Here is a 14,464-nt window from a genome sequence, read left to right as displayed (position 1 = left end):
AGTTTGGTGATTGGTTCCATATGAAGTAAAAAGATAACCAAGATTTTAAGCTGGTTGACTGGGAAAATGGTAACTAAGATGTAAGAAAATAAGAAAGAAAAGCTTTTTTGGTAAGAAAGAATGACAATTTCCATTTAATTGTGTTGAATTTTACATGAGATAGTCAAATTAAATGAATAGCCCAGAATTTAAAAATAAAGATAGTGATACTTAGGCATATCACGTAAAGGAGTTGGTAGAAGCTGTGGGAGTATTTGAGATCTTCAGAAATGTCCAGTATATTTTGGCCATGAGAAAATGTGGGGAGTCACAAAAAGATCACGATAATTGCGCCCACACAATATTTTTGCAGCTTTGCTCACATTGGCTTTATGGAAATCTTCAAATAATTTCAGGAATCTTTGAGAAAGAGCGTATCACTCCTGCTCCGGAGGCTGGCTGTTGTGTGGTATCCATTGTTTTCCGGGCTTCTGCCCTGGGCTGTGGCTGTGTGTCCTCTTGCTGCCCCTGTCAGTGAGGGTGGAGGCGCTCCACTGCACTGTGGTTTGGCCCTTTCCCCACTACCACAGAGACTGCGCTTTCCCTTCGTGGTGAGCCCAGAGACCGTGGAGAGTCATTGGCAAGAAAGCTATCCTCGTTTTCCCTGTTCTCTTTTTATTTTCTCTGTTCCCACCTCAGGTTTCAGACTTGTTATTTACTGGCTTTTTTGGCACCCCTGTCCAAGTGACAGGTGTGTTGTCTTCATGGTTCCTCAGATTTTTATGCCTTAATGGTTCCCGACCTTCAGATGAATTCTTACATAAAACACGTTTCAGTTTTTGCCCCATCAGTCCTCAGGCACATCTAGACTCCTATGAATCCTAAGGTGAAGGTTACTTACTAGTTGAAACTAGGACCTGGATACTTGCTCCCTGCTCTCTCTAGAAGAGAGAGGTCAACATGGGAAATGCCCACATCTTCTATAATTGTCCCATCCCTTGTTTCTTCTGTTCCCTTCTCTTTTTCATATGGCTGTTTCCCTGGTTGATTGGAGATTATTTCTTCTTTTTCCCAAATGGGACAGTGATGTGCGCTACTGTGCATTAGATCCCATCTGAATATTCCTTTGGGAGGTATGATTCACTTCTTCCTCCTTTTTTTTTTTTAAATAATCCTTCTTAAAGCTTTTCATACCTCTTTACTGGAGCTTGTAAAGATTTGAATATCTAGCACATTTTCCTTTCAAATAAGTATTGGTGATGTATTCCCCCCCTCACCCTTTCACCTGTGAAGAATACCGATGAGTCTTTTTGAAAACTCATTGGCAGTTACTTTAGAACAGCAATTCATTGAAAGCTACTATATTAGAAATGTTTTATTGCACTGCACTAAAGCTGTGAAGTGCAAGGAACCATGAAGATTGAAAAATACAAATGATAGATGTGTCTCTTTCTCCTTATTTTTTAGCCTTCTTTGAATCCTGGGGGGAGCCAATCATCTGATGTGGTGCTTTTGAACCACTGGAAAGTGAGGAATTTTGAAGTACAACGTGGTGACATTGTGTCATTGGTGTAAGTAATCAGAAGCATATTGCATTTGTATATAAAGATATTTATAATTGGTTTAACTGATAATTTGCTGTTAACATCATTGCTAATTACTAAATTAATAATACATGTTAAATTAATATATTTTTAAAAATCAATTTTGAAATGTAACGATGCTATAAAAAGGATTTTTTCTTTATATTTAAAATATATCAGTTGGTCGACATACTTGAATTTGGTAAAATGTCTTTGATGATATGTTGGTTAGAAATTATATTGGTGATCTAAAGTACATGTATTTGGTATCAGTTTGGATTATTTTGAAATTTTGCATCTTAGAAGCAACCTTAATGTTAATTTCATTTTTATTAGTTTGTGTAGGTACACAATATTTCTAGAAGATGATAATTGCGACATGAAGTTCAGTGACATTTTTATGGGTGTCTGAGTGATTGAACTGAAATAAGGCAGTTTGGAAGATTAGTAGACGGGAGGCTTTTGTTTGGGACCAAAAGGTGGCACTGTTTCTCTGTTAAAGTATAACTGATCAGGAACAAGAGTTTCATTCCAGTCTTAATGGAGAAAAAGAACGCCAAAGTGTGCATGACTGATGCAATGATATAATACATAGACCCAGCACGTGCTTAAATGGTTTAGGTTTGAGATTTGTTTGTTTTAAAAGTAAATTCACACTTCGAAGACTAACAGAACTTGCCTGATTTCTGGTTTCAACCACTTATAAAAATGTTTTCCTATGCTTCCCTGTGATGGCAGTTAGTACATCTGGGTAGCAATTAATACAGCAGTTACTGTCATTTGTTTTAACGATAGTCAAATCCCGGTGTTTGGTGAAGACTTCCAGTTTATATTTCTGGTTCTTTAATTGGAATGTTTGTTTTTTTTGTTGGATGAGAATGTAATTGTTTGGTAAACATAAAACATGATCTACTTGTTCATACTTAACTTTCGGCTAGCTCTTTGTGGAAATAGATGTTTCACTAAGGTGTCTCCTTCAAGCCTGTTTTACCAGGATTCATTCAAAAACATATTAATTAAATCTGGTTACTAACTGATAAAATAATTACATTTGAATGGAGTTTTGTATGGCAGACATCCAAGGGTGGGGATTAAATGCTTCTCATGTTATTGAGGGCTTTCTTTAATATAAACCTACTCTTTGGACTCTAGTTCTGTTTTGTCATTCAGAGTACTTTGTTTTGCAACCTCCTTAACAACCTTTTCCATGCTGGGTTAGCCTGTTGTGTGCTCATTATTCTTTTGCCTTTGGTTTGACAAGGTTACATTCTCACTTAGTCAGTGATGGAGAAGGATACCCACCCAAGTGAAAGAGGTCACACTATAAGCAGACAATTGTGCAGTTTTTTTTTTTTTTTCCTAGAGAAACATGCTGACTATCTCTAAGCATGTAAATTTGAATAGGTAATTGGGAAAAAAAAAGGCCCCTTGAAATTCAGGGTTGCTTGGGTCCATAAAAGTATGCTAGCATATTATGGACTATGTGAAAAAGAGAATAGTATTCTCTTATGTAATTATTAAACTAATTGATATTTATTATATAAATTAATTTAAAAATAGTATATCTGAATTGGGGTTGATATAATAAATTATAACTCCTTGGGTCGAACTGTATTTTTAATGAGTTAATTATGTGTTGTATTTCTGTCATGTGCAAATAACACAAATTTTCTTTCATAATGCTGGTGCTAGAAGGAACCATTTACGTAAAAGAATGCTTAGTGATTGGTATTATATTATTTAACAACAAATAATCATTAGGCAATGATTTTTTTTTTTTTGAGAAAGAAACAAAAAGTCTTTTGCTAAATTCTTTTTTACCATACAAACACATTTAAAATATCTTTTTAGTTTTGTGAGCAAAAATGTTTTCTAAATGTCCTTATTATATTTAGACATTTTATAGACTGCTTCATTTGAAAAGATTGACGTTGGTTTGATTAATGTTCATGAATATATATTTAATTCATGTCAACACTGAATATTTGCTTTTCTTACAAAATGAATCAGTCTGGTTTTAACTTAGATGATAATTATCATTATTATATCAGAACATTCTATCTATTTAAGAGATGTGTGATTCAAGAAATGAGTGACCCATTTTGTATTTAAGGCTAAATAGAAAATATAGTTCCTCATTTTGTTTGTAAATTGATATGACACATTTCATTGACACATAAAATCTTTGGAAACAAGGTAGTAAGACAATTTATATCTAAAAAAATCCTGGGAGAGTGCTTTATATATTCAGTGTATATGGAAATACAGCATTTTTATTATTATATATACATTTCTGGAAAAATTGCAGTTTGCAAATTCATAAAGTAGTAGGGCTAATGCAACTTTACCTAGAGCACTAATGAAAACAATAACAATTCAATAAAACTGCTAGCACAATTGAAATGACATGAAATTTTTTATAAATAAGCAGTGCAGTATATGTAGGATATATTTAAAACGACATAGCTGAAGGTAAGTTGGTGGAAGGCAATGTAAGGAAGGGTTGAGCTTGTCTATGTATACAAGGGCAGAGGGACATTTTCATCAGAAGTTACAAATAGTGAGAAGATTACAAGCTTTGTACAAAATGTACTGATACCAGAGGTTTATCCTCTGCTTATTGTTCAGTGTTACCTTCATATATATATACGTATATATATAATATAATATAAATAATATATATTAGATATTATATATGTGTTTTACCTTCATATATATAATTATATATAATCTGTGTATATATATATATATATATATATATATATAGTTTTTTTAAACAAAGATCAGGGTTGACCTTGCAATAAGCACTTGTAAGAGAAGGATCAAATATATAATACTGATTTCTTCCTGGCTTATTGCTGTTAGTGTACTTAGCCTTTAGTTGCTATTATTAATGAGGCAACACATTAATGATCTGGGAAAAAATTCCATGTGAACTAATGCAGCTTCTGCTTTACATTGAAACCCTTTCTCCCTAGTCCCTATGAGCCGATTCATGTTATAGAAACACATGCTGTAGCAGAACAGACTTTCTTTTCTATTGCAGTGGGTTTTGTTCAGTTTACTGAGCAAGGCTGTTCCCTAAAGGGTGGAGGGTCTGAGGGGGTACATATTAGAATATGCTTCTTTGCATCTCTTCCTTATCTTATCCTGTCACTTTCTTTCTGTGAAAAGTTGGTCTCAGTGGAGCTGATATTTAAGCATGTTATTCAATAATGTTAAATCAAAAGATACATTTATTTAAAAACATTACTTGTCACATAAAACATGACTTGCTGTCGTCAAGTCCTTGGTATTACTGAATGTATGTAGGTGACATCCTACTCTCTTAGTGGATTTGTGAACTAATAGTGGTGATTAAGGTGGATTTTCTATACCTCGGAATTGACTTTTCATTAACTTGTGTGATGGCCTTACTGCAGTAGGCTTAACATAAGTAGCATATTTACAGTGATATGTCAATTAACAAATCCATTGGGTCAGAGTTTCCTTCATAATAGTTTCAAATAATCACACTTTAAAGTGTTCTAGCTTTTTAGTTTGAAATGATATTAGACCTCAAGAAAAGTCATAAAAATAGTATAGAAAGTTCCCATATAACCTCCAGTGTTGTTTTTTTCAGCTTTACTGATGTATAATTGACAAATGAATTGTGATATTTAAGGCACACAGTGGGATGATTATATATATATATATATATATATATATATATATATATATATATAACATATATATGTATAATGATAGGATTCACCCCATTGAGTTAACACATCTGTCACCTTACATAATTACCTTTTGTGTGTGAGAACATTTAGGTTCTACTTTCTTAGCAAATTTCAATGAAACAATGTAGTGTTATCAGCTGTAGTCACCATGTTATCCCTTAGACCAGGATAAGGTATAAGACTATTATATTATATATTATTTATTTTAATTATTTAATTATTAATTTATATTAATTATTATTATAAGGTATAAGACTATTCATCTTATACCCCCCTAAATTAACATTGTACATTACCATGGTACACTTACTGAAATGAAGAAGTTGACCTTGATACAATAAATACTATTAACTAACTCACAGATCTTATGTGAGTTTCACCAGTTTTCCCACAAATGTTCATTTAGAATCTCATATTTCATTTTGATTTTTTAAAATGTCTCTAGTCTCCTCCAATTTGTGATAGTTCCTCATTTGTTCTTTGTCTGTTTTGATCTTTACACTTTTGAAGGGTTCTGCCAGTTATTTTGTAGAAAAATCTTTACCTTTAGAAATTTTGAGGTCAGTGTATGTTCCAGTGGGGAAACATTGCTGTTGATGGCACTTGCTGGGGAAGCTGTAGCAGTGGTAAAGCCACAGGCAGATGAGATAGAGACAGAGAAGGAAATGCTCTTGCCTAAGCCATTTTGGTTTCTAAGGACCCCATACTTGGGTCATGACTAAGAGACTCATGGCTTCCCAAAGTCCACACAGTCACGTTTACTGCTGCCAGGAAGCAAGGAGGGAGAGCTGTGCAGGTAGAGGAAAGGCTAAAGCTTATAGTACAGATGGAAGAGAAGGAACTAAGGCTGGCTTATAGATGATACTACATTGAACCCACGTTCAGTTCTAGAATAGAAGATGAGGGTAGGGAAATTCTCATTTTATGAATACCCCTGTATATCAGACATTGTGCTCTGCACTTTGTGTATGCCACTTTTACTTAATTCTCATAACAGTATCTGGAAATGGTTATTTTTAACACAGTGAAAATGAGATTTAGCAAGTAAATAGCAAGTGAATAGCAGAGCCAGAATGCGAACCTGGGTCCACTTGACTCTGAACCTGTCCTGTTCGACATAGCAGGCAATGTGACTATTGAGCAGCTGAAGTGGTTATTGCCCCTTGTTAAAATGATCTTTTGGGTACATGCAGTCGGATAAAGTACCTTATTAAAATGAACTTAAATGTTTTTTTTTTTTTTTAACGTGGCTACTAGAAAATTCAAAATTAAACATGTGACACGCACTGTTTCTATTGGACAGACATCGCTGTGTCTAAACCTTTTCCCATCAGCCACTGCTGCTTTCCTGGAGTGTGTCTAAGGTCAGCTAGTGTGAGATCCTAAAGTCTGTGGTGGAACAATACTGGGGTAGTTGCTGTGAAGCAAAGGCAGACTTCCCAAGATAGTGAAACACTTTGTATTGGTAAGAGTATTGGGGTGATCAGGTCCAAAGACAAAGAAAAAAGACATGCAGTCTATGAGAGAGAGAAAAAAAGGTATCCCCAGCAGTTGTTTGTTTTTTAAGTAGACTCCATGTCCAGTATGGGGCTTGAATTCATGACCATGAGATCAAGAGGCACATATTCAACCAACTGAGCCAGCCAGGTACCCCCACAAGAGTTTTTAATATGTATTGAGTGTTGTTTTCCAGTCACTGAGTTAAGAATTCTGTATTCATTTTTATTTAATCCTTATTCTAACCACCCCCAACTATAGGTACTATTGTTATTCCTATGTTGTAGATGAGAACAGTGAGGTATAGAGAGGATAAGCAAGTTGCTTAAGGACATACAGCTAGTAAATGGAAAAGCAAAGTTTTGAAGTGCCTCTCATCAACTCCTGTATTCTTGACCTTCAAACTCTAATGCCTCTATGTATTGTGGTGGTTTGGTTGAAGACACTTAACTCATTCTCAGCAAAGAAGTCAAGTGGGCCCTAATATCTCGGCATCTATCATATCATTCCCATTTCTGTAATGAATTTCTGATACAGTGGTTCATGAAATGTAGTCTCTTTGTTAATAGTGATAAGACATTATTATGAACATATAGTGTGCATACAATTTCTACAGCTGGTTTGTGGCATGCTAAACTGATTGCCATTTTCTGACAGATGGCCGCTATGACGGCTGCCTCTCTAGCAGTGAATGTAAGCAAAGACGTCAGCCCGGGAAATAGATGAAACAATTGAGCCTTTGGAAAAAATGAAAGGTGCTAGTTCCTTTGTGTCTTGAGTGCTTGTAAATCTTTAAATATCCCTTAATCCACCAAGATAAATTAATCTGCTAAAAAACCAAATTCAGGTTTTGAACAAAATGCTCAGAGCAATGACAATACTGAATCATGACCTCTAATTGTATTAAAAGCCAGTTATCTGTTGAGCTGGAGGAAGGTAATTGTGGATGCTTATCTGTTGAATCTGTACATCCCCAATTTGTCGTTTTGTTTATAGCCAAATATTTTTCTTAGTTTGTAGGTAATATTGTATGTTTGAGGAACACAAAGTTACAAAGACTGTGACTTTCAAAGAAAGCTTCATAAGCAAAATTTCTTATCTTTTTTTTTCTTTTTCTTTTTCTTCTTCTCCCCCTCTTCCTTCTCCTCCTCCTCCTTCTTCTAAAAGTAATTGACTGTGAAAATGGTGGACAGTGAAATCCATTTTGCAGTTAATTTAGTTTTTAGCACTTTCAATTACCCATTGTAGTTTGCAGTCATTACTGAGTATATTTACAAATGATACTTTAAAAAATAAGATAGTTTATGTAATAATAAATATTTATAAATAAATAATATTTATTTAATAATAAATAATAAATATTTATTATTATTTATTGCTAGTATTTGATACAGATTAAACTCATTTTATAACTGCTCTGTATAGGCATACAACAAGTTAGTACCTTTAAGGTAGTCTTTAATATTAATTTGCTTTTCTGAGTAGGATAACCTGCTTCCACAGTTGTTATACATTTAATTATGCAACAAAACATTTCCTCAGTTCTGAACTAGGAAATGTTTCAGTGATCATAAATTTCAATTTTGAATTATTGAGATTTTATGGTAATACAGCTATAGGAGATATTCATAGCTTTTGCTCAACTCATTTCCTAAATCTTATATCCTTTGAGCAATAACGGGAAATTGTCAAAGAACAAAGTTATACAGGCAACATTCTATGAAATAGTAGGTACTTATGTTTGTAACTGTTTTATAGTAAACAGTTACTTATGTTGTAACTGTTTTATTTTTACTGTGAAAAAATCCAATATCTGAGAACACTATAACTTCTATAAAAAAAAAACAAACTTCAGGACAGCATTACGTATTATATGTAATCAATCAGTTCAATCAGTTCAATCAGTCAGATTGAACTCTTAGGGAGAAGCATTTTGAATGTAAGCTTAAATAATAATGGTAGCAAAGAAATAATTATTTTGGAGTAGCAGACAATTTAAGTTTCAAACATTAAATATAACTCAGAATAATAAACTGTTACATAGTTTATTTAAATGCATATTTATTAATTTTTATTTAAATACATATTTATTAAAACAGGCCAACCTGTTTTAAATTCTTCTGAAACCATTAAGATATAGATACATATATAAAGATAGGCTACTAAGATCAATCAATATCTGATTTCCATTTTCATCTGTGATGGACTAGATTATTTCAAACTAAGGCCTGTACTGAGAAACATGAGAAAGCTGCATTAAAACAAAACAAAACAAAACAAAACAAAACAATCTACATGCATTGTGGCTCTGTCAAAAAGCAAAGATGCCAGAGTAAAGAGAACCACATTGAGGTGCACCCTGTATTCAGTGCCACCTTTTATCTTGGGTTATTTGTCACTTTGTGGCACCTTGTGAGTGGCAGCTAAGATAGTGAGATGCTGAGTAGAATCTTTGACAGTTTTATACCCCTAGTGAATCAAACTAGAATTCAAGGAGGATAAGGCAGGACCTTGTTCAAATGCTCCATATTTTTAATTGGGAGCCTTGAACGTATATCCCAGGAGTTATGGAGAACTAGAAATAGACCACGACTTACAAAAATTGAGATGCAGCCTCTGATAAACTCAATCCTGATTTTAATGTGAACTGCCTTTACTTAAACTGTCTTTGCCAGAAGCGAGAGACATCATGCAGAGTTTCTATAACTTTTTGTGCCCAATACTTGGCATTCAGTAAAAAATCACCATTCATGTCAGAAGCCAGGACCAAGACAAAAACAAAATAAAGCAATAAATAATAGAAACAGATCTCATGGTGACCTAGCTGTTGGAATGATCAGATATGGGCTATAAAATAATTATAATCAGCATATTAAAAATTGGTGAAAGGATGGACAATATCATCAGAGAATCAGAATGTATTAAAAAAATCAAAATGAATTCTAGAAGTGAAAATTAGGATAACTGAAGATAAGAATTCAGTTGATGTGGGCATGCCTGGGTGGCTGTCATTAGGCATCTGCTTTCAGCTAAGGTCATGCATGATCCCAGGGTCCTGGGATCGAGCCCCTCATTGGGCTCCCTGCTCGGCAGGAAGACTGCTTGTGTCCCCTCTCTCACTATGTCTCTCTCTGTCAAATAAATAAATAAAATCTTAAAGAAAAAAACTCAGTTGATGTGGCTGACAGCCAATATGATACAGTCATGGAGAGGATTCATGAACAGGGTGAAAGATCAGTTAGAAAATCTCTACACTGGAGTATGGAGGGATACAAGATTGTGATATACAATGAATAGTGCAAGAGGTATGTGTAGCACATAGTGAAAAAGGTTGATGTCCATCTAATTGGAGTAGCAGAAGAGGAGGAGGAGGAGAGAGTGGGACAGAGGAAGCAATATAAATAAAGGCCAAGCATTTTCCATAACTTTTAAAAAAAGATTTTATTTATTTATTTGTCAGAGAGAGAGAGAAGAGAAGCAGTCTTCCTGCTGAGCAAGGAGCCGGATATAAGACTCGATCCCAGGACCCGGGTATCATGACCTCAGCCAAAGGCAGATAGATGCTTAACTGACGGAGCCACTCAGGTGCCCCGCATTTTCCATAACTTATGAAAGACATTGACATATAGAATCAAGAAGCACTAAAAACCCAAAGAGGAAAAAAACAGTGAAAAAGTACATTTAGGGCACATGCTAGTCAAACCCCTGAAAGCCAAAGAAAAATAGAAAAATTTTGATAAGAAAAAAAAAGGCATATCATCTTCAAAGAAGCAAAAAGATAGCTGACTTCTTAACCAGTGGGAGACAGGAGATAACTGAATGATATCTGTAAAGTGCTAAAGGGGGAAAAAAAAATTCCAGCCTAGAATTTTGTACCTACAGGAACTATTCTTCAAAAATGAAAAGAAATAGCCTTCTTTTCAGACAACAATCTCTCAGCATATGCTCTATTGTCCTATTGGACTTCACTTATAAAACACATTCAACGTGGTAGGAATTTTAAGACGGCAGCTGAAGAGCATTAAACCCCAAGACTGTGGTTTGTCTGAGCCTCAGACCCGTGTTGACTGCACTGGTCAATTCCTTATGAAGCTTGCCCTGTGATTGGCGCAGGCGGTCAGCATTGAACATCAACAGGGCTGATCTGAGCCATTACTGGAGATAGATATATAAATATTAGGTGAAAAATAATATTTTTGTTAGAGTTAAGTGTGAACAATATGGATCTGTTTAAAAAAAAAAAGTCACATTTCCTTGGGCGTCTGGGTGGCTCAGTTGCTTATATCCGATCTTGATGTCAGCTCAGGTCATGGTCTCAGGGTTGTGAGATGGAGCCCTATGCTGGGCTCTGTTCTTGTGGGGAGTCTGCTTGAGATTCTTTCCCTCTTCCTCTCCCTCTGCCCCTTCTGTGCTCTGTCTCACTCTCTCTCAAAATAAATTAATCTTAAAAAAACCCAAACCAGTCACATTTCCTTAAGATTGCGTAATAAAATAGATGCTAAGTATAGTAGGCAGAATTTTGGTCTCCAAGAAGATTCTATACCCTAATCCCCAGGACAGTGAATATGATGAGATATCATGCCCATGAATATATGACCTGCGTTGCCAAAAGGACTTTGCAGATGTCATTAAGGTTGACCTTTAGTTGACCATAAAATAATGAGGTTATACTTGATTATCCAGGCCCAATTTAATCACATGAGTCTTTAAAAGCAGAGGCTGAAGTGAGGGAGATGTAGAAGAAAACGTCAAAGAGATCCAAATGCAGGAAGGATTTGAAGCGTTATTGTTGCTGGCTTTGAGGATTCTAGGGCCCTGAGCAGAGCAAAGTGTGCTGCTTCCAGAAGCTGAGCATAGCCTCTGGCCAAAGGCCCTCATAGGAATCAGGACCTTAGTCCTGTAACTACATGGAATTGAATTTGGCCAACAACCTTATAAGCCCAGGAGTAGATTCTTCTCCATTCTCCAGATAAGGATTCAGAGCAGCTGACACCTTGATTTCGACCTTCTGAGACCCTAAGTAGAGTACCCACCCAGACTGGCCAGACTTTCCTAGAGAATGGTGAGTTAATGAATGGATGCTGTTTCAGACCCCTACGTTTGCTTTAATTTGCTATAGTGGCAGTAGAAAATTGTATTAAGCAATTAAAAATTATAAACAGTTCTAATACTACCCCTAAACCGTATGGAAAAGGAAAATGAACTTTTACGAAAGATTCTTTTCTTTTTTTTATCTTTTATTTATTTATCTGACAGACAGAGATCACAAGTAGGCAGAGAGACAGGCAGAGAGAGAGGAGGAAGCAGGCTCCCCGCCGATCAGAGAACCCGATGTGGGACTTGATCCCACGACCCTGGGATCATGACCCTAGCCGAAGGCAGAGGCTTCAACCCACTGAGCCACCCAGGTGCCCCGTTAAGAAGGATTCTTATAAGCATTTGTAAATACTGATTTTATTTAGGTACTCAATTAACTAATTAAAAATTATTTTCTTGGGCGCCTGGGTGGCTCAGTGGGTTAAGCCACTGCCTTCGGCTCAGGTCATGATCTCAGGGTCCTGGGATCGAGGCCCGCATCCGGCTCTCTGCTCAGCAGGGAGCCTGCTTCCCTCTCTCTCTCTCTCTCTGCCTGCCTCTCCATCTACTTGTGATCTCTCTCTGTCAAATAAATAAATAAAATCTTTAAAAAAAAATTATTTTCTTTTGCATAAAACAACTCTGTCAGTCTCTACCTGTGAATTTCCTGGCACAAAACACAGGACAAAGCTTTAGGAGATCTTGTTTTTCCTTCAGCTGCATTACTTGTTAACTGGCTTTGTGACCTCAGACCGGTTATCTTTATTTATTCTTGGTGTCAGTTTTAGCATCTGCAAGCTATGAAGTATAGACTAGTCGATCTCTAAGGTCTCTTTCATTTTAAGATTGCATGACAATAGTTTTGAGGAGCTGGACATAAGAATCAATCACTCAGAATATCAGAAAAATGCAGACATTTGCATACTTTTGAAGCTGGAGTCAAAACCAACTGGAAATTTTTGGAAGAAAATAAGCCATGTTGGTACCTTACACAGAAGTTTTAGAATGGATGAGGAGACTTTGAGCACCAAGACTTTTTTGGTCAACAGCATCAAATGAATCTGTGTTTATTAAGATTATGTCTTTGGCGGAAATGATTGAAAATGGAGAAATTAAAAGTTGGCAGGCAGGTGTTTTACAGGAGGATGAGAGCAAAATCCTTTCTTCCTTGCTTAAAATTATTTAAAGTAAGAAACCTGTAGAAATCTTACATTTCTTTAGTCCTTATAATTTACTCTGGGAGTTGAGTTTTTAAGACTCCAATAGTTAATCTTGTCTTGGTTATCTCTGTTTTGTCAACTTACAATGCACTTCCCACCAGTAAACACTCTGTTCACTTGCTCTTACCAGAAATGCTAGAGTCCACAGTCTGTTTCATAATTCAGGTCCCGGAAATGTGGAAGGAATCTCAAAACTTGAGCATAATCTTATTCGATCCAAGGTCAGTAGTTACCCTCCTATTTTTCTTTACCTTTTATAAAGAAAGGCACTGTTTTTGGTGACTGGAGGTGGCAGTTGCTGGGAAATGTGGCTGTGGCTGATAAGAGAGGGAAAGGGCTTAAAGCAACAGCCACCAAACTTTATCTGTGCTTTGGAGCTCAGGGAAACATTTCTGTCCAGGAAGGAACAGGAATCCTTTTTTGCTGTTGTTGTTTTTTGCTGTTTATTTCCATTAATAAGAAGCCTCGGTGCCCTGTATTATGAGAGATTACTCCTTGCATAATCTAGTGACAGGTTTATTCACATTCCGAGGTCATGTTAATATTTACTGAAGGCACCACAAATATAAGTTTCACTTTATTAAAAATTGTATGGATGTTGAAATTGCTGACAGAGAAGCTGGATCAGTTGGATTTGGCTATGGATATGATAATTATAATATGGCTTTTTGTGCTTTTAGAGGTCCTAAGTTACATTGCAAAGATTTATGTATTTGGATTGCTGTAAAGTTACTGTAGAGTGTTACGACAAAACAATAGGAAATATTTCATTGTGAGTAGTATGTCTTATGTAAATCTCATTATAGAATTAAGGAAGAATCATTATAATATTCCAGGTTTATTAAAAATTCATTACTCTACTAGTGGATCTTTAAAGTGCAATAAGAACTTGAAGAAATAATAGGAAAGTTTTGGTACCCATGACAGTGTGTTAATTGAGTGGAAGGAAGGTAAAGAATGTATTAACAGAATGGATCCAAATTTGGCAAAACAGATTTACAATAAATCAAGAGGGGAAATCAGTTAATAAAGAGGCCAATTATTAGTGAAGGAGGGGGGTATATTTAATGATTCTAAATGAAAGGTTAAACTGCTCTAGTGAATTTCAGTTGAACAAAAAGGAAGAAAAGCAATATGGATAATTAGGCAGTAATAAAATCATACTGAAAAAAAAAATCAGAAAACTGCCTTAGGTGTTAGGGGAATATTGGCTAACGAACTTAACCTCTTGCAATTATCTTTGAATACTCACTTTTACTCTAGAAATAGAGGGTAGTGATGTTTTTAGTTATCTTCAGAGTCATATGATTTTTTAAACACATTTATTATGTGTAGATTTTTAAATGGTAACAAATAATGAAATGGAGAAAAGTAATTTCTCATG

The 14,464-nt window shown here is 35.4% G+C and overlaps 1 protein-coding gene across 3 annotated transcripts in view; it reads left to right on the top strand.

Moving 5' to 3' along the window:
* IMMP2L (inner mitochondrial membrane peptidase subunit 2) overlaps positions 1 to 14,464 on the top strand; it is an 876,168-nt gene that overhangs the window by 69,646 nt on the left and 792,058 nt on the right. For all 3 annotated transcript variants that reach the window (XM_047694954.1, XM_047694953.1, XM_047694955.1), the window contains exon 4: positions 1,447 to 1,550. In XM_047694954.1, the coding sequence (XP_047550910.1) occupies positions 1,447 to 1,550 (104 nt within the window). The remainder of the gene's footprint in view (positions 1 to 1,446; positions 1,551 to 14,464) is intronic.

The sequence above is a fragment of the Lutra lutra genome, chromosome 11, assembly GCF_902655055.1.
Source record: "Lutra lutra chromosome 11, mLutLut1.2, whole genome shotgun sequence".
Classification (NCBI taxonomy): Eukaryota; Metazoa; Chordata; class Mammalia; order Carnivora; family Mustelidae; genus Lutra; species Lutra lutra.
The sequence above is the reverse complement of the archived record's forward strand: the minus strand, read 5'-3'. Positions and strand labels throughout refer to the sequence as shown.